This window comes from Musca vetustissima, unplaced genomic scaffold (assembly GCF_032173495.1).
Source record: "Musca vetustissima isolate MV318-11 ecotype Yass unplaced genomic scaffold, APGP_CSIRO_Mvet_v1 utg3170, whole genome shotgun sequence".
In the NCBI taxonomy this organism is placed as follows: domain Eukaryota; kingdom Metazoa; phylum Arthropoda; class Insecta; order Diptera; family Muscidae; genus Musca; species Musca vetustissima.
In genome coordinates this window covers 150,069-168,990 of record NW_026881891.1, presented here as the reverse complement: position 1 = coordinate 168,990, position 18,922 = coordinate 150,069, and the positions used below count along the sequence as shown (strand labels likewise).

General features: G+C 36.3%; 1 protein-coding gene across 2 annotated transcripts; it reads right to left on the bottom strand.

Annotated features, from left to right (window-relative positions):
• Window positions 1-4,083: 4,083 nt before the first annotated feature.
• Window positions 4,084-18,444, bottom strand: LOC133327962 (zinc finger protein 665). 2 transcript variants are annotated; one of them, XM_061536507.1, is made up of 11 exons: window positions 18,213-18,444; window positions 12,042-12,172; window positions 11,890-11,966; window positions 11,601-11,819; window positions 11,131-11,306; window positions 8,359-8,461; window positions 7,610-7,934; window positions 7,365-7,529; window positions 5,385-5,568; window positions 4,992-5,161; window positions 4,084-4,894 (listed from the first exon to the last, which is right to left on the bottom strand). In XM_061536507.1, exons 1-11 carry the CDS (start codon window positions 18,342-18,344, stop codon window positions 4,231-4,233), a joined length of 2,346 nt encoding a protein of 781 aa, XP_061392491.1. In that variant the 5' UTR covers window positions 18,345-18,444; the 3' UTR covers window positions 4,084-4,230. The 2 variants fall into 2 exon arrangements, with proteins under 2 accessions (XP_061392491.1, XP_061392492.1); XM_061536508.1 differs by having other exon boundaries at window positions 11,131-11,291.
• Between the last annotated feature and the right edge of the window lie 478 nt (window positions 18,445-18,922).

Sequence of the window (18,922 nt, the reverse complement as noted above, 5' to 3'; positions counted from 1 at the left end):
CCAAGAATTTTCCTATTTGCAAGTGACGTCTATTTTTGTCTGTCTAGTTCTCATAGTTATTAAAAAGAGCCTCTAAAGGTATTTAAAAGCAACTCCCACCAAACGGTATTCAAAGAGGTCTCCCCAAAGAACTATTAAAAAGCTTCTTCTAAATGTTATGAAAAATACTTAAGTCTTTTAGAACATTTTACAATTTTATCCAAAAAATGGAAACTCAAGAAATTTATGTTTTATTTTTAGGCTGAGAAAGATCATTGAAGGTCTCTTTTCAATCTCCTTCCAGAAAAATTTCTATGGATAAAAACAATTTAATGGGCTTCTTTAAAGAAATATGTCCTCAATATGTTCTTCCGGAGGTCCTTCTACAGCCAAAAATCTCACACTTTTTTCCACAGATTTAATATAAAATATGGCTAACAGATGTTCCTCAGATAAGAGACCTGCCACAGTCTTCTTTTTATGTGTGACATTTCGAACAAAGGAGTTGCCAAATCGAAACAAAATTGAACATGTATTCATAACAGAGATGAAAGTTTCCAAATCACTTAACTTTTTTCTGTTTATACCACGCTTTTTGTGCTGGGCTAACAACTTTCCGAACTGCCCGCGTATCTTTCAAAATCGTAATGATAACCTTATGAATAAACCTTGATTAAGACGACCAGGATCAAATAATAAGGTCGTCCGATAAGGCCAGATGATTTCACCCGAGCTGTCAAAATGCTTTCGATTTTGACTAAATTGTGTGAAAACGTAAAAAAATAAATAAAAAAGAATAAATAGATTACATTTTTTTAGCGGTGATAACTACACAAGGCTCCTCCGCTTCTTGAAATTGTTATTCGAATAAAAAAACAGCCCCACTATAACATTTTATGGCTATACAATTCACTTCTTTGTTACTCTCTCGGGGGGAGTTCTCCTCCTTTCAGGTCATGTGTTATGTTATGAATGCGCTTGATTTATTGATTGGTTGGGCTTATGTTCCAAATAATAATGAAATGAAAAACTAAAGAACAAATTCAAATTTGTTAATATGTGTGTATAAAAAATAAGAAAATTTAAAACAAATATGAAACAATAAACCTCTCCTCTCTCGCTCTCTTGCCGTCCAACAGGCGGCCTTACATCATCGTCATCATCATTCCAAGGCAAAGGAGATAACAAACAAATGAGTAATGGCGGTTAATTTTCAATTTTAATTTTTGGGGAAAATCTGAGTGGGAGAGGAAAGTGTTATTGTGCTGTGCTACCTTTGGAGTACGAATTCTTACCATTTTGAGATACCTTTGCTCTTTTTTAATTTTTTAGAAAATGCTTGATTGCCTGCTTGCTGTGTGTGTGTTCTGGCTGTCTGTTTCTTGTAGCAGTAAAAAATTCGCTTGCTCTCACTTTTTTGAAGAAGTAGTAACAACGGTGCCACATTCTCTCATTCTTTTTTTTTTATTGAGGTGGTGTTATTGTTTCTTTGAATTTAGAAAGGTTTTTCTACTATTCCATATTTTGATTTTCTTGGGGTATATTGATTTCATATTTTATAACTTGTGCTGTATTTGTTCCCTGTAATACTTGCACGTGAACGGCCTGATTACCAATCATAACTTCTCTTGTACTCATTTGTTGCTGTTGTTGTTGTTGCTGCTGAGAATTTTGTTGTTGCTGCTGCTGTTGTTGTTGAGCCAATTGCTGTTGTGCCTGTTGTTGCTGCTGCTGTTGCTGTTGTTGTTGTTGCTGCTGTTGCACATGTTGTTGTACGGCGTTGGGATCCTGTCGAAGAAGAAAATCAAGCTGCTTGTATTGTTGTAGTCAACAAGACTTTGCGTCTCATTTTTTTTTTTACAAAAAAAATTAATAAATTCATAATGAAGAAAAATGAAGGATAAAACAGATAATTTTGACAAAAAGAAGAAGAAAAAACAACAAATTCAAATAAGAGATATAGATGATGGAAACGGGAAAATGGTGTGTGAAAGAGACAGAGGGAGATATAGAGGAAGTAATGGGAGTATGAAAATTGTATTAAAGGATAACAGAAAAATGTACGAAAAGATAAAGAAAAATAGTTTTTTGGTGATTAATTTTAAAAAAATGTAAATGTGGTTGTGTTGTGTGTGCAGGTAGGTGTATGTGTGTGGTGTAATAATTTTCAGATATAAAAAAAAATTGTAAATTGTGAGGAAATATTCTGTAATATTCACTAACAAGAACAGCGATTTAATATTACGCATCAAAATAATTTGAAATTTATTTACGATATTATTTTCATGTAGAAAATTGAATACAAAACCGAGCGAATTAGAAAAAAATAGAACATCCCTACTCCCCCAATTATGAGGTGGAAATCAAAATACCCAATTTCAGTCTGTATGCTTTTTTTGGGCCTATGTGATAAAGTATTACCAAATTCCTAACACTTCAGATGGATAATGCGGCAAAAACCACAAAAATATTTTTTTTTATATTAGGCAGAATATCTATGTGGGAGCTTAGTTGCTTAGTTACAGTATTTTCGTTTAGAAAATTCGAAGAAAAAATTTCTATAATGCCAAAATATGGACACTTGATTGGACAATTACATTTGTTGGGTTCCCGGACATAGTAACATAGATGGGAATGAAAAATAGGTGACGAGCTGGCTCGAGGGGGTTCGCCGGCGTTTAGGGATTTGTGCAACCACCTATTGACAATTTTATGGGCAAATTTCGAAGAGCTACAACTACGTGGGAGCCAATAATAGACGATCAGCGGAACCTGGATGTAGGATTTCAAAAACTATGCGTTCTCACGCCGTAGAGCTACTTCGCCTCTATCTCAGAGTATGAGAGAGAAAGAGAGACAAATGTCTCCGAGTGATACGGCTGCTAAAGGCGGCAGTAGATCCTTTAACCTAACTTATGGAGCGGTAACTTTATGTCGGGGCATACCCAAAGATTAACCGATAATATTCGTAATTATTTTTTTATCCAATGATAACCTAACCTGTTGAATTAGAGACTGCTGTTCGGTTGGAAATCTTATCTGAAATAGTTAAAATGCCAACAATTGGGGGTAACTTTATATGGGAAGCATACTCAACGATAAACCGATGTTGATAAAGGCAGATTTGCTACCCAATGTCAATCCTAAATATTAAACTACTTTCATTTCGGTTCGAAACTTGCCTAAAAATTCCGAAAATTGGTAGGTAGGTTATATGGAGGATATACCCGAAAGTGAACCAATATTGATTATATTTGATTGGGGTTATACATGAAAAGGTGGACCGATATGGGGCCCATACTTGAAGGTGTGCATAAATGTGGACTATACCTGTAAGTGTATCCATATAAATTATTTTTTGGAAGGCAGATTTTCTAAACAAGAAGAACACAAAATATCAAACAGCCAATTCGTTTAGAAAGAGTTTTCTATAGTAAAACTTTAATTCATATAGGAAAACTTCAATTCAGCCGGGTCAATACGTGTATGCCTACCTACGTAGTAAATTTTCGAACTTGTCAGAATTGAATATGAATATAGTATATATAGACGACGTTCTCAATCGGATACACATTTCTTCTATTCCAAACCTGTTTAAATCTAAAGAACTGTGTAAATGTGTATTGTAATAAAAGTAATTTCAAAAAATAAAACCAACACCATATTTTAGAAAATCGAATAACATTCTAGAATCAAACAATAAATTAATAACAAAAAATAACAATAACAACAAAAATACCCCCTACATTATACAAAGAAGACAACACAAAAAAATGAATGGGATTGTTGAGAAGGAAAACTAAATGGTGTTTGTATATTGTTTGGGATCGGGGGAATATGTTAAAGAAGGGAGATCGATTATGTGTATATGTGTGAGTGTAGACTTATTAACAAAAACAATATCTTATTATAACAAAAAACAATCTCCAATCAATTTCTTTGTTCTTAAGGGATGTGTGTGGTGGGTTGGGGGCGGGGAGAAAAAGTTGGGATTTTTTCTAATATAACAATCATCATAAATGTGTGTGGTGGGTGGGTGGTTTGGTGGTGGATGGGGGAAAAATTTTGTTTTTTATCTTGCGAAAAAAACAGAAGTCAAAAGAAAATTATAATTATTAATTATTTGGTAAATCATCTTCAACACTTACGTTGCACAACTACAACCATTGATTTATTTGGAAAGATTTAAACTCATATTTAGAGAGTTTGGTTTGTTTTTGTTTGAGAGAATGATTGTGAGGAGTGAGAGGTTCAACACACCTGTTGCTGTGTAATGGGTGGTTTCGTTTCCAAATGCTGACGCTGATGTAGCATTAGATGATTCTTCTGGAAGAAGGCTTTGCCACATTCGCAGACGTGTGTGCGCACCGTACAGCCGCCGTTCGGATGTCGGCGATTGTGTTGCATTAAGCCATGTTTGGCGGCAAAACCTTTACCACAGCTGGCACAGAAATGAGACTTGGGTTTGGTGGGTGTTTGCTGTTGCTGTTGTTGCTGCTGTTGTTGTTGTGGTTGTTGCTGTTGTTGTTGCTGCTGCTGAGGATGACCGGCAGGATTGCCGTTTTGTAAATGTTGCTGTTGTTGTTGTTGCTGCTGCTGATGATGCGCCTGCAATGGCATTGTGGTAACTAAACTTTGCGGATGAGTCGTTGCGGCGGCCTGCACCAGTGTTGTCTGTTGAACAAGTTGACCCGTTGATGATATGATTTGAACTGGCATTTGGTTTTGGGCTATGATATTGGGATTTGCTGATACCACGGTTGCTGTTCCAGGATTAAGACTGCCCGTGCTAAGGAGATGGGTTGGCAAGGCAGCGGTTAAAGCACACAAATCGGTCATAAGACTTTTATCGCCGGTATGTAAACGCTGGTGAAGGGCTAAAGCTTCGCGACTATTAAAGGCACATCCGCATTCCCTGTAAACGATATAGAAGAAGACATGGATATTAATATGTTAAGGGACTTTTTGATCAAAAGCTAGTGCTGATGTTGTTGTTGTTGTTGATAACTTACCGGCAACCAAATTGTGGCCTATTTGCATCATTGGTTACGGTTAGCAATGCTGAATTGTTGGGATTACTAACAACGGTTACGGTTTGTGGGTGACTATTTTGCACCTGATGCTGCTGTTGTTGTTGCTGCTGTTGCTGGTGTGTAGTTTGGGCTTGTGTTTGGTGTATTTGCTAGGAAGAGAAAAAGAAAGAAAATTGTATAAATATCATAATAATATATATGACTCTCGATAACTTGGAAATCCAGAAGAAAGTTTATATCACGAAGAATTTCAAATTATTTTCAAGGGATAAGAAAAATAATTTAAAAAATTCTCGAGAGATTTAAAATATGTAGAATCATAAAGTACAGATTTTCCAATATTGGTATTCAGATTGTTTCGTTTCGACTTACTTGTATAGTTTGCGTTTGTTGTTGAGAGGTTATTGCAGCGTTATTGGAGGGCACCGATGCTGTATTTGATGAATTTGGATTGACACCGCCATGTACACTGCGTATGTGCTGATTTAAATCGGGTCGTGTCATAAATCCTTCACCACAACTAATGCATGGATGTGGTTGATCACCAGTATGAACGCTACAAAAAAATATTGGAAAGGGAAAATAAATTATTATTAGTAAATACACTTTTAAAATAAATTATATATTGAAAGAAGTAAAAATATTTAAATTCAAATCCTAATTCTTCTAATCTCAAAATAAAAGTGGAGAAGGTTCTGAATTGTGAATAGCTTTTAATCCTTAAACATGCAAAAAAAATAAATGAGTCTAACTTGTCGTGACCGAAAGATAAATTTAATCAACATGTCGACTTTATCGCCCTGCAGTCCATGAAGGACCTAGCCAAGGCGTGAATTTTTTAAACATTATTTTTAAGAAACCAACCTAGCCAATACGTGGATTTTTTAAAAATAATTTTTAAGAAACCAACCTGGCCAAGGCGTGGTTTTTTTAAAAATTATTTTTATAAAACCAAACTAGCCAAGGCGTGGATTTTTTAAAAATTATTTTTTAAGAAACCAAACTAACCAAGACATGGATTTTTTAAAAATTATTTTTTAAGAAACCAAACTAACCAAGGCATGGATTTTTTAAAAATTATTTTTAGGAACCCTATCCAAGGTTTACCGGATTTTTTTCTGTTGTTGTTGTTGCATCAACAGAATACATTATATGAGCTATAGATTGTCTGATCCTGGTTCCTCTATCTCAGAATTCAAAAATGATCCACGGCAGTCATGAGGAGACACAATGTTGCAGTTCTCAGGGCAGCATTCTGACAGGTCTGGATATTCTTCCACTTCGTAAACTACACTGGCGCCGCATAGCTTACTAATGACCGACCTGCCTAATTCTTTAGAAGAGGTCAACAAGATTTCTTTGTCAGTGCCCCAAGTGCTGCTAGCTAGCGACTTGAGTAGCTTGTTCCTACTTCTCAGCTTATCGCATAAAGCAGTCATTACCTAGGACGGAATGCTACAAATCAGGGTGGGCATTGAAATCCCCTAGTACTATATTCCATGTATGGGTCACTAGAGTCTAGCTCAAGCGAAATAGGTCTTTACTGGACAGAATGATGTAATAAGAATGCTAGTCTCCGCGTCTGGTAGGATCCTTCCGCACAAAGCTGCAAGCTACAGTTCTCAGTTAGCTTGGTTTCCTGGATCGCACCGACCCTCATTCTACTTCGACTCATAAACTCTAAAATTTCGCTGATTTTGTAGCGAAGACAATCGCAGTTGAACTGCAATAACGATGCATTTTCTAGGCGCGGAACAGCAATATATGGTGTTAAATGCGGGGGTGTCTCGTACTCGGACGATGACTATTCAGATGACGAATCGGACGACGACTCCTTAGACACACTGGGAGACGTGCTATCACAGCATGATGCGACATAACTCCTTTTGCAGTACTCCAGGATCCTGTTCAGACCAGAGCAACCTCGAAAATGCACCCATTCTCCATATTAATTGCATCTCACTGAGATTGATCTATGATGGATGCGGTTTCTGCAGACACTACAGAACCAAGGCCCGGGGTTATTTTCAATTACGGCACGTACCAGTAGAGTTCGGAGCAGGCATTCCCGGATATAATGCCGCTCCCATGACAAAAATGACGCCCACGAACATGTATTTGTTGAGGTGACAGCCTCTGAACATAGAACCAGCCGCCGTGGGATTGTCAGCAATATGTCGTGTTAGCGTTGCGTGTTTTGCCCACGGCTCATTTTGATTAAGTAATAATTTATAAGTAATAATAAGCTATAACATTTGCTGATGCTGGGGACTACCTATACTATTCTTATGTAGTTGGTGTCGATCTTAATCCGATAAAACACTCATCGGTTGTTTTTATATATCAACTTACCGCATATGTGCCACCAATGTACGCTTTTGTAAAAATTCCTTGCCACATACCGTACACGAATGCGGTACCTTGCCATGTATGCGAGCATGATTGACCAATTGAAATTTTCGAGGAAATGTTACACCGCAATCCTGACACACAAAGGGATTAACAGAACCATGGAAACTGCAAAAAAAAAATAAAATATTTTTTTTATTAAAAATAAATTAAATTAACATCACAATCAATTCAAATGAAACGCTTACCGTGAATGCATAATAAGATGATTTTCCTGGGCAAAACTTTCGCCACATTCTTCACACACATACGGCCGTTCGCCGGCATGGAATTTACTATGTGTCACCAGATGACGTTTGAGGGGAAATGTACGACCACATTCCTGGCAAATAAACGGCCGATCACGCGAATGGACACGTGAATGTGTTAACAAATGATGTTTCAGTGTAAAACTCTTCTTGCACTCTGTACACTGGTAGGGGCGATCGGTGGAGTGTAACAGTAAATGGGTGTTTAAGCAGTGTTTGTGGGCGAAACTTTTGCCGCAATGTGTACAAACGTGCGGACGTTCGCCTATCGAAAACATTTCAAAACAAAAAATGCGGGTTGGCACAAAAAAAAAATAGAAGAAGAAAGACAATATTTAGTAAAACAATTGAAATGCTTAAACGGGTGTGATGGCATATGGGAACCTAGGCGTTCAGGCTTAAAATGATTTCTTTTGAAAAACGATAAAACAAAACGAAGTAATTAACCGGTGGTTATTTAAAAAACAAAAATAATATACAATAAATAATAATTTGTTATATTTTACAAGAGAGAAAATTATTAAGGAATCTACATCATTTTGGCTCTAAATTAATTTTTAAGTTTCTGAACATTTTCATTATTTTTTCTTTGCAATTTTTCACTACAAGGATTACTTTGGATTTTTTTTTTTTTTTGAGAGGGAGTGTTTTTTATTTTATTTTATTCTTTGAGGTGCTCTATAACTCACCTGTATGCACTCTAGCATGAGTGGTTAAATGATGTTTCAGTAAAAATGATTTACCGCACTCCTCACAACTGTAAGGGCGCTCCTTCTTTATTGTGGTATCGTTCTACAGGAACACAAAAATAAACGAATCAGAAACAGAAAATAGAATACAAATAAATGGAAAAAATTAGTTACCATATTTTTTTGAATTATAAAAACAAATTAAATAAAATGAAAATATAAATAAATTCAATAATTACACCATATAATGTGGGAGCATTGTTTTTTTTTTTTTCAAAAATCTAAGTCGCATAATTGAATAGAAACCAGCAAGATAGATTTACACTTGAATTTAGAATATAAGTGGTTCTCCGCAGTTAAAATTGTGGCCTATCATATTCGCCTAAAAGTTTACCGGCTTACAGGAAGCCAGGGAAACTACAGAATATAGATTTCTTTTCCCATTCAGTCTGGAGCCTTAAAGAGATACATTATATCTTAATTCCAGACTTCAGCTAGCCTATAAAGATTACAGTCATTCGTTCGCATATTGCCGTCTAAAAAACTTCAGTCTTCAGTTCGCCTATAAAAACTCTAGCATTTAGTTAGTTGGAGCCTGGTTAGTTCAAAAAAGGCGTCAGATCCGTCTTTAAAGACATCAGCCTACAGTACCCTTTAATAACGCCAGCCTTTACCGTGAATATAAAGACTGACTCCAGCTTTCAGCAATCATATAAAGAACCCAATCTTCAGGCTCCCTTATAAAAAACTCTAGTCAAATAGTCTATAAAGACGCCACCATTCAGTTCGCCTAGGAAAACTTCTTTCAGATCGTTAAAAATTTCTCCTTTCACCTCGTCTTAAAAGAGAGCCTTTTACGCGCGTGGAAAGGCTGCTTTCATTTCGTCTAGAAACACTTATTGAGATTTAAAAAATTAAATGAGATTGTCAAGAGAAACATAATTTGGAAGGAAGCTCGTCCATGAAGGTTCCATTTGGTTCGCGTAGATAGACTGACTTCAGTAATACTTGTAACTGGAACTTCGTATGTGTGAAGCAGCGAATTATATGTTGTTGTTATTTTTGTAGCAACAGAATACATGATATGGGTGATGGATTGTCTGGTCCTGGTTTCTATATCTCCAAATTCAAAAATGTTGGAACTAGAATTGGTTGTGTCCATAGTGAATTCGGCGATAGGTGAGTCGGCTTAACTGGGCAGTTGAAGTGATGCAACGTGTCGTGTGGTCCCAGTCCTTATGCAGGATATGTGTTAGGTGGTATCGAGCCGTTAATTATTGCCAATATGAATTGAGGCAGTTGCACCATCCTGATCATAGTTGAGAAAATACTACTCGTGGCTGTCGGGGCTGCTGGATGGGGGTGGTCTCCGATTGTTGTATTCACTCTATATGGCTCTACTGCCTGAGCGACTACGTCTCCCGACGATAACACCCAAGGAAAGACTGCATCGACAACATATAATTGTGTCGATGGACGGGTAAGGTCTTCGTATCCTCATGAAGATGATCCACGGGAATCATGAGGAGACACCATGTTTCAGTTCTCAGGGCAGCATTCTGACAGTTCTGGATATTCTTCCACTTCGTGAACCACACTGGCGCCGCATAGCTTACTATTGTCAACAAGATTTCTTTATCAGTGCCCCAAGTGCTGCTAGCTAGCAACTTGAGGAGCTTGTTCCTACTTCTCTGCTTATCGCATAAAGCAGTGGCTTCCGTAGACGACTTGAAAAGGCTATCGAACTTTACTCCCCGTATGTTGGGGTAGTTATTGGTCCAATTTGTCTTCTCTATATCATCAAACAGCTTGGCGTGGTCGAAGGCCTTCGTAGGTTAAGGACCACCATAATTGTTCGCTTGCACGGCCTGTTATGGTTTAGTCCTATGCTAATATTAGTGGAAATGGCGTGTAATGCGGTTGTTGTGCTGGGCATCTTACGAACTCCATGCTGATGTTTGGCGACTGGAACACATTTTCGGATTTCTATTAGTTATTCTGGCAATTTGTGGGTTTGTAATCCATCAAAACTTTGAAGACTACAGGTGTTACTCGTTTTCGTTTCATAAATTTCATTACTTCGTGGACTTTTTCTTCAAGCCCATCCCAATTGAATGAGAAAAATGAGACATTATCCGGAGCAATATGTAGTGTTAAAGATCACGATACAGACTGATTTTTCGAACGCTAATATGGGTTCAACTACTGCGCAATACTCCTGTACCCTTAAAGCCATTATCCTAATCAGTTTCGTACATTCAGATTTTGGTCTGGAGGTTCTCCCTTATATACTTGTATCTCCCTTCTCATCCTGACACGGGTCTTTCAGGGGAAATCTATCGGCAATACAACTCTTTCGGATATGTCGTAAAATATTTTATTGTCAATAATATATTTTTCATGTATGGGGAGCCATGTTAGATGTCGAATATTAAAGGTCCTCCCAAATAAAAAAAAAATCCGACGATTTCTTTAATTCTTACAATAGTTAAAAGATATTCCTCTCGTCGATTATGTTAAAAGATATTCCTCTTGTCGATTATGCTATGATAGAACACTTCTTCAAATGTTCATTCTAAACAAAATATTCAATTTAATTTTCATTCAAGTATTTTAAAAAAATACTTAAAATCCACCACGATACCCAAATTATGCGGGTAAGATTATGATTAAAGGTTTCTTTTTTTTTAATTCAAGCTACCCACATTACTCACAACAATACCATATACAGTGTAATCAATGAATTTTCTTTGAATTAAGACGCGAACTTACATCACTAAAATGCATTGTTTCTTGTAATTCGGTTTTCGGTGATAGTTCCAATGTACCCGGTTCCAATTTTAGATTTGGTGTGTCACCTTGTGATTCATCATTTTCTTCCAGACCTTGTATAACTTTCTGTACTTGCACTGAAATACCAGGCAAAATGTCACCTAACATTGCATGGCCAATATTTGTTTAAAAAGTAGTTAACGGAAAATGAAACGTAACGAAACGAAACGAAAAAAGAAAGAAAATAAAAACAAAAAATACAAATTAAAATTTCAAATGATAATAGCACAACATAAAAAAAGAAAAATAATAAACTACAATAATAAATTATACAAAATACTAAAATACAAATAAGTATTACATACATAAATACTACTAAAGACTTATACATAACAAATAAAGTATTGTTATATAATATAAATAATAAATCAATAAAATAAATAAAAAACGATTTCAGGTTTAAGCCTTACTTGCTGAGGTCGCATGACCATCATTCGCTGTTATCGACTGAGGATGTGAAGCGGCCAAGGCACGCTTCATTAAAATCTCATTGCACTCCTCGGCCGTTAGGTGCAATGGACCAATAGGGCTAAAATGTGTTTTACCCGCTGATGTTAATATCGTTTGTGCTTTCGAGTCCACAATACCGTTACTGAGATGTGTTTGATCGGTTTGATCCACCAAGAGATCTGGAAAATAAAATGAATTCATTATATAATATATATATTTTTAGATAAAATTGGGTTTTAGTCTACTCACAATTTTTGTCACAATTTAAGCTGACCACTTGCTGATCGGGTTTCTTAACAACGGTTGAATTACCACTTGTTATTACTCTGCAAAAAATAGGTTGAGAAATGCATTAGAAAAATTAACCAATTGTTAAGGTTGAAAAGTATTATTACCCGTACCTTTGTCCACCCGGCGAAAACGGGTCATTGACAAACACCATACGCCGGACAAGGCCTTTACTGGGCGCTAGGCCAGCTTTTACATCTTTTTGAACTGTTAACGATCCATCTGTTGATAACAAATATGGCATCTGAAATAAAAAGAAAACAAAAGATTATCTTCTATTTTTTTTTAAGATAAATAGATCTAAATTTAACCAAAAAATATAAATAATAATTATTTTGCTTATTTTAAAAAATATTTTTCCTTCAGGATATCTGAGAGAGGTTATTGCTGGACCTATATAGGTATGTATTATATTCATAAATATGAAACAATACTCTTTTGCTCAACATATCCAATCTCAATTGGACAAAAATTGAAATACATATTTTTGAAATTTTCAAAAAAAATATCCTATAAAAAATGTCCGGAAGTCTCTATTATTTTCCTTTACAGTGCAAACAGTCCTTTACTCAAGTTTATTTGTACATCCTCTTGGTCAGGTAGGAATAAAATAACCGCTCTATGTCAACTTAATGATTAATTATTATAAATAGATTTCACGTTAATTGACGAAACCTTCCAAAACTCTTGGCCAGATGGCATTTTAGTGCTAATGTTAAAGAAGCATGATGCAACAGGTTTGTGGTATCTGATCAAAATTCTGCACTTATTAGTTTCTTGATTGATAATTTCAGATATTTGGAACCTGAAACACCATTTATCTTCTTTGGCCCGTGTTCAAGAAATTGTGATCCCTTGAGCTTCCGTCCCTGAAAAGGCATTCTTGCTACCCAGGAACAGGGTATTGAGGGTAGCATTGTGGAGACAGCCTGTATTCAATTTAAGGCATTTGATATCATCGATCATCATATGCTTATATGCAACATCGCAAATTTCAGCCTTCCAAATGATCTAAAGCAATGGTTTGGGAATTAGCTTAACGTTCTTGTTATATACGGGGAGCCCTTGTGAAACTTTGTATCAGCATTGGATCCCTTCCATCTTTTCCATCATTTTATCCTTCATATGACTTCTCGCTTTCCAAGTGATCTAGAGCATTGGCCTGTGTTGTCCTATATGACATTTTGTTCAACATTTATCATGCCAAACTACATGTTTGTTGTATTTTTTATATTAATCTGGTACTGAGTAAGTCGTATTGAGCTGCAGCGAATACGGTGGCTAGGCCTTGTTGTGCGAATGAATAAGAATGCCCCAGCACAAAAGGCATATAAAAGCGAGCCTACTGATGGTTCACGCAGAAGGGGAAGGCCACGAATTAGATGGAAAGACCAAGTAGAAGACAACATCTGGAACGTGGTCTTTCAAATTGGAGATGCGCAGAAGACCGACGCGCTTGGAAATCTTTTTTAAGCCAAGTAAGTAATCTTGTTCTGATTCCTCTGTTTCCAGGTTCAGGAAGGTTGCAATCTGGATCAGCTGCGTCAAAAGCGATTCTGGTGGCAAATGAGTGGGTTTAGCAGGACCGTTGAAGAAATGCAGCGTATCGTGAGTTCAAAGTCCACAAACAGGGCATGTGTTTGGTATTGTGCTGTCAATCCGGGCCCAATGCGAAATGAGGCGGCTGTACCATCCTGATCTTAATTAAGCTAAAACCACTATCGTTTGTCTAGTCTGCTGTCTTTCTATATAGGTTGTGGGTGGACTCCAAGAAGTGCCTTGGTCCATTGCCTCGGTCACTGCTTTCGTGTGAATGCTGGTAATTCGTGCTCAATAAGCTTGTTGATCTAGGGTTTCCTTTTTATACCGTTGGACCTCTTTCCCCTCTCTCTCTCTCTATAGATCATGACTGAGAGACCTACATCCATCCATAAGGTGATGGCATGGATGATTCCGACGATAACTCCCAAACAGGTACTGCATCGACAACATTCTGTTGTGACGATTTACAGGTAAGACCATTGTCTACTCATGTAAATGGTCCACTGGTGTCATAAAGAGACACCCTGTTACAATTATTAGGGCGGTATTCTGACAGGTTTGAATGTTCTTACACTGCGTATCGCATAGCTTACCACCGACCGACCTATTGCTTTGTAAAAGCTCAACAAGGTATCTTTATGAGCACTCCAAGAGCTGCCGGCAAGATACTTGAACACCTTGTTCCTGCTTCTCATCTTATCGCAAATAACGCCACAAGAAGTGATCTCGTTCGCAGATGATTTTACAATCACCACTTCTACTGTTAATATTAAAAACGTAAGTTTTGATATGGCCAAACCTGACTTATTCAAGATTGCATTCTACATTTGTGCACCGAAAAGTCAACGTTGTCAATTCGGAACGCGAGAAATTATAAAGTTTCTGTCAAATATAGGCACATTTCAACTTTTCGTAAAATTTGTTTCCGAAATTTCTTTCGCAATTTTTATTAAATAGTTTTACGCCTTTTACAATACCTGCTAATTTTTTTATGAATATGTTTGTAAATGTCGGAGATATTAAGAAAAAATTAGCGTACGCACGCGCTACAAAATTTTCCCTTTAAAAATTGGATATCAGTTTCGATATGAAATTTCTGCGAATTGGCTGGAGATAAAATTGCCTTTAAAAATTGGATATCAGTTTCGATATGAAATTTCTGCGAATTGGCTGGAGATAAATTTACAGCTATAATGGGTTACTCAAGATTATATTGACATTCAATTTTTTTGAGAAAAAAAATTCTAAGATATACTTTTTTATCTTTGAACACCGTCACGCACATGTTACACTCGTAACGCACTGTTACACACACATGTACTAAAAAAATTAAATTCAAAACAGAATGTTTTAAAAATGCTAGTTCTTATACCCCACACAACCATGTTGTCAGGATATTATAGCTTTGTGTGGCCCCAAGAACTTTGGTAAATCATTATGCAGTTATGGACGACATTTTTGCCTGTAAATTCGGTTCTAAAGCAACTTATTGAGGAAGAATGTAACATGTGCGTGACGGATACAAATTTGTTCGATGGAGATAGAAGACAAACTTTGTTTTATTTGAATTTGTCATCTCAAGATCCACACATAACAGCATTATCAAAAAAAAAATTCTCATATTAGAGTCTGTATAGAAACATATGCTAATTCTGTCACGCACGCGTTACATATTTTCTTACACTATTTAACTGCACTTACCAAGGGATTCTCTTGGTATATGTATAGGTTTATATATATGTAATTCTTAGTAAGATATTACTCTATTTGAATTTAATATTTATTATTGATATTGTTTTAGCTAACAGCGTTCACACTTACGACAAATGACACTCTAAAACTAATAAAAATATGCCCAAGTTACTCTCCACGCGAAAATGGTACAACGAAAAGAAAAACTACGGTTATTTTTCAAAATTCAACTAAAAATATATTGTCCGGATTGCAAAGAATATTTCATATATAATTTCATATCACTCTTAACGAATTGATTTTTCACCTGTGTGGTTGACCTTTTTGTGGAATTCGTGATATGTAAGACCATCAGCATTCCCGCCCATAACAATGCAGTTGAGACATTTGCGAACAACAAAAAGAAAGCAAAGGGACAACACATCCACAAAACGGCCGTCGATAACCTCCATGAGGAGGTCAGAATGATGTCACGTAATATTAATCCCACAAGGTATCCCAAACGTCCCATCAAGTCCTAAACATACTTCTGACATTTGGACAGTGTTAGGCCAATTGTTAACTACAACAGCACAATATCACGACAGAGGTTTCTACGATCCGAAACGGCCAGAGTCTTACTCGGCCAACGTATGTCACATCAGCCCTTTGTGTAAACCCTATAGGGTTACTACAACACCATCATCCTTCTTTAATTTCTGACTGCTGTTATGCTTCTTCCTTAGCAAACATTTTGCTCAACAAACTTCGGGATATGGCAATCTTGTTAATTCTTATAGACAATGCATTGATTTAGCTATCCAAAGTAATTGACCTCCTCTGCCTTCACATACATACAAATTCCTCCCTATTATTGTCTTTTATTTTCTGTCAAGAAGTTTTGTATTCCAAATTTAAAGCTTTGGTCATAAGGAAGCATTTTGCGTGTTTTTCTTCGGACAGCGATTGATGCTAAATCTTGAAATAGAGTTGGTCTTTATTTTATATAAGGTTTTTGATCTCAATATTTCAGTACTTACATTCCACAATAAAGGGAATACATGAATCCTTATAAGCTTACAGACGATCGATAATTATTTGATCAGACACTCTTCTCTGATCTTCAAACGATCAAAATTCTAATATTGCCGCTTTTTTGCCTCATTGTCTCTTTATTTATATTTGACAGGTCTGTCTTTCCATTCATAAGATGACACCTACGCATACTGTGAGGAAGAGGCATATACTCAGTTGTTTTCTATTATACAGAAAATAGATCTTGAAATATAGCTTTCCATAATTAAAATATGATTCTTGATCCCCAACCTTCCACAATTAACAAGCGTGGTTTTATATTTGTCGGGATCGGGATCGGGATCGGTGTTGAGAGTTTCTCTCTCAGTGGTAAATTGTGAATTGTGTTGGAAAACATTACCACAGGTAGGAACAAAAAAGTACGAAAAGGTATCTAAAATTCTACTTCAAATGATAATAAATTATAATTATGGAGAAATATTGGCCAATATTTATACCAGTTAGTTGCATAAATAACATATGATATAATTTAAGCGTAAATGTATTCACGAATAATAAAAAAATAAATTTTTGTTTTGGTACGTTTATGTCAATTCGTACCTTTTGTGAACAAAAAGTACGTCTGCTACAAAATTAAAAATAGCGCAACTCTAATTACTCTCAAGAGAGAGAAACTCTCAACACCGATCCCGATCCCGACAAATATAAAACCAGGCCAACAAAATTTGAAATATTGACCCATCAAATCTTCAAATTGTCCAACTGGTGAAATTGGCGCCTTTTTTTCCTTCATTCAGAGAAAAAATCTCTTACTGTGAGATTATGTTTTGCCATTTGACAGTTTTCTCGCACACAGCCACACACATATTAGCCAAGCGACAGACAGACACCTATGCATATGAAGTGAGAAGAAGAACAAGCATAATGTTATTTGTTTTCCTCTTTTTTATTTTGTTTGTCTACACACACTTCTCACGCTGCTGCTAATGCTTTGCAAAAAAAAAACAAAAATGTGTGTTAAAAGTTTATGCAATTGTGTGTGCGTTTTCCCGCTGTTGCCACTGTATTTATCAACAATAATGCACATAGAAGAAGAAAAAAATAACAACATTACACACTAAACAGAAAAAAGCAAAACAATTAATTGAAAACCTATATTGTATCAACACGTATCGCCACAACTGTGTGTAGTGGAGTATCTACGCGTCATAATATTGGTGGCATAAACAACACAGAGTCTGGCGCGCGCAATACCACCATATAATACATTCGCTCTAAGCAGAAAAAACATAACCCTTCTTCTTCTAGTTCAACACTCCCACCACCCCACTACTCTCCTCTCTCAACTAGTTTTTCATTCCGTTGAACAACACGAAAGAATGAAAACACACAACAAAACATTTCATACTACATAATCATTACTTTGTTGTGTGAACCCTGTGTGTGCGTGTGCATGTTTGCGGGGAAGGAAACCAATAACAACACCACACACAATCATACATCATCACGCGCGCGCTTTCTTACAATATGGTCGGTGTGTGTGCTTGGTTGCTGGTTTACTTTGCTTGCTTGCTCGTTCGCCTCCCTGCATGCCTGTCTATCTGTTCGTTGTTTGCCAGCCTTACTGCCGATCGTATTCATCGTATACTCGTCGTTGTTGTTAACTTCTGCTGCTCGTCTGTGTACTCTGTGTATGTCTCTAAACTGACAGCAGCAACAACAACAACAATAGCACACACTAGCAAAGCAACGACGATGACGACGACCACGGCCAACGAGAACTACCACGACTACCACAAGTACAGTCATATAAAAAAATTTTTATGTGTTGTATTTACATTTTTGTTTTGTATTGTGTTAAGCAAGCAAAAAAACAGAACAAAAAACACAACACACCGAATATCAAAATGAAAACGAATTGTAACCAAGAGTTCTATCTCAAACACGTCAAAACACAATCAAATCATTACCACCACTCCAATCACTTAACACTATTACTATGTAGTCTTTTTTTGTTATTAATTAGTAAAACTTACAGATTCACTGCTCACGGTATAATTGATATTGGGCGATATCTCCAATACGGAATCCGCTCGAGTATTGTCGGCAGCAAAACCCCATGTATAAGGACCAAAACTTTGTGTCGGATTACTTTGAGCAGCACACATCCTCAAGGCCTCCTTCTACGCTGTTCGTCGTGTAATTCAAACAAATTCAGTAAATGAACGGAAAAAAAGCAAAATAAAAACACACGCACGAACACGTATGAATGAAAACCAAAAGCCAGAAAAAACGAATAAAAACTCCGATGTTGTGGTTGGGCACAAATGGAAACGGCAACAAATTCTCTTCTTCTGTGTTTTTTCTTCTTCTTGGTGTGCCTCCTCTATCGAGGTATGCTTCGTATTGTATGTTGCTGGTGCTTGGCGTTGCGTTTTTTGTTAACAGATTTTTTATTATATTTCTCTTTTTTTCTATTCCAATAGATTATATTCTTCACTTTTTTACTCCATATTTCTTAGAGGAATATTTTTATTTTTCTCGTTTTGTTTTGGGCAAAATTATTAACAACGTATGCGCGAAATATTAACAAATTAAATTTATAAAAAAAAGAAAGTCAAGACATCATCGCAGCAGGCGCCATTTTTATTTTTTTCGTAACTTTTTCACTTTTTTCCACTGCGACGTTCTTTTCGTTCATCAAATCGATGATGTTGTTTTGTATTTTCACTTTTTATTTGATGCA

Bases quoted from the DNA above. Each gene is read 5' to 3' on its own strand.
- LOC133327962 (XM_061536507.1), bottom strand. From the start codon at position 18,344: ATGTGTGCTGCTCAAAGTAATCCGACACAAAGTTTTGGTCCTTATACA. The intron at 7,530-7,609 runs GTAAGCGTTTCA...TTTTTTTTGCAG, and splicing joins CATCTTATTATGCATTCACG to TTTCCATGGTTCTGTTAATC. The intron at 4,895-4,991 runs GTAAGTTATCAA...TATCGTTTACAG, and splicing joins AGGCCACAATTTGGTTGCCG to GGAATGCGGATGTGCCTTTA.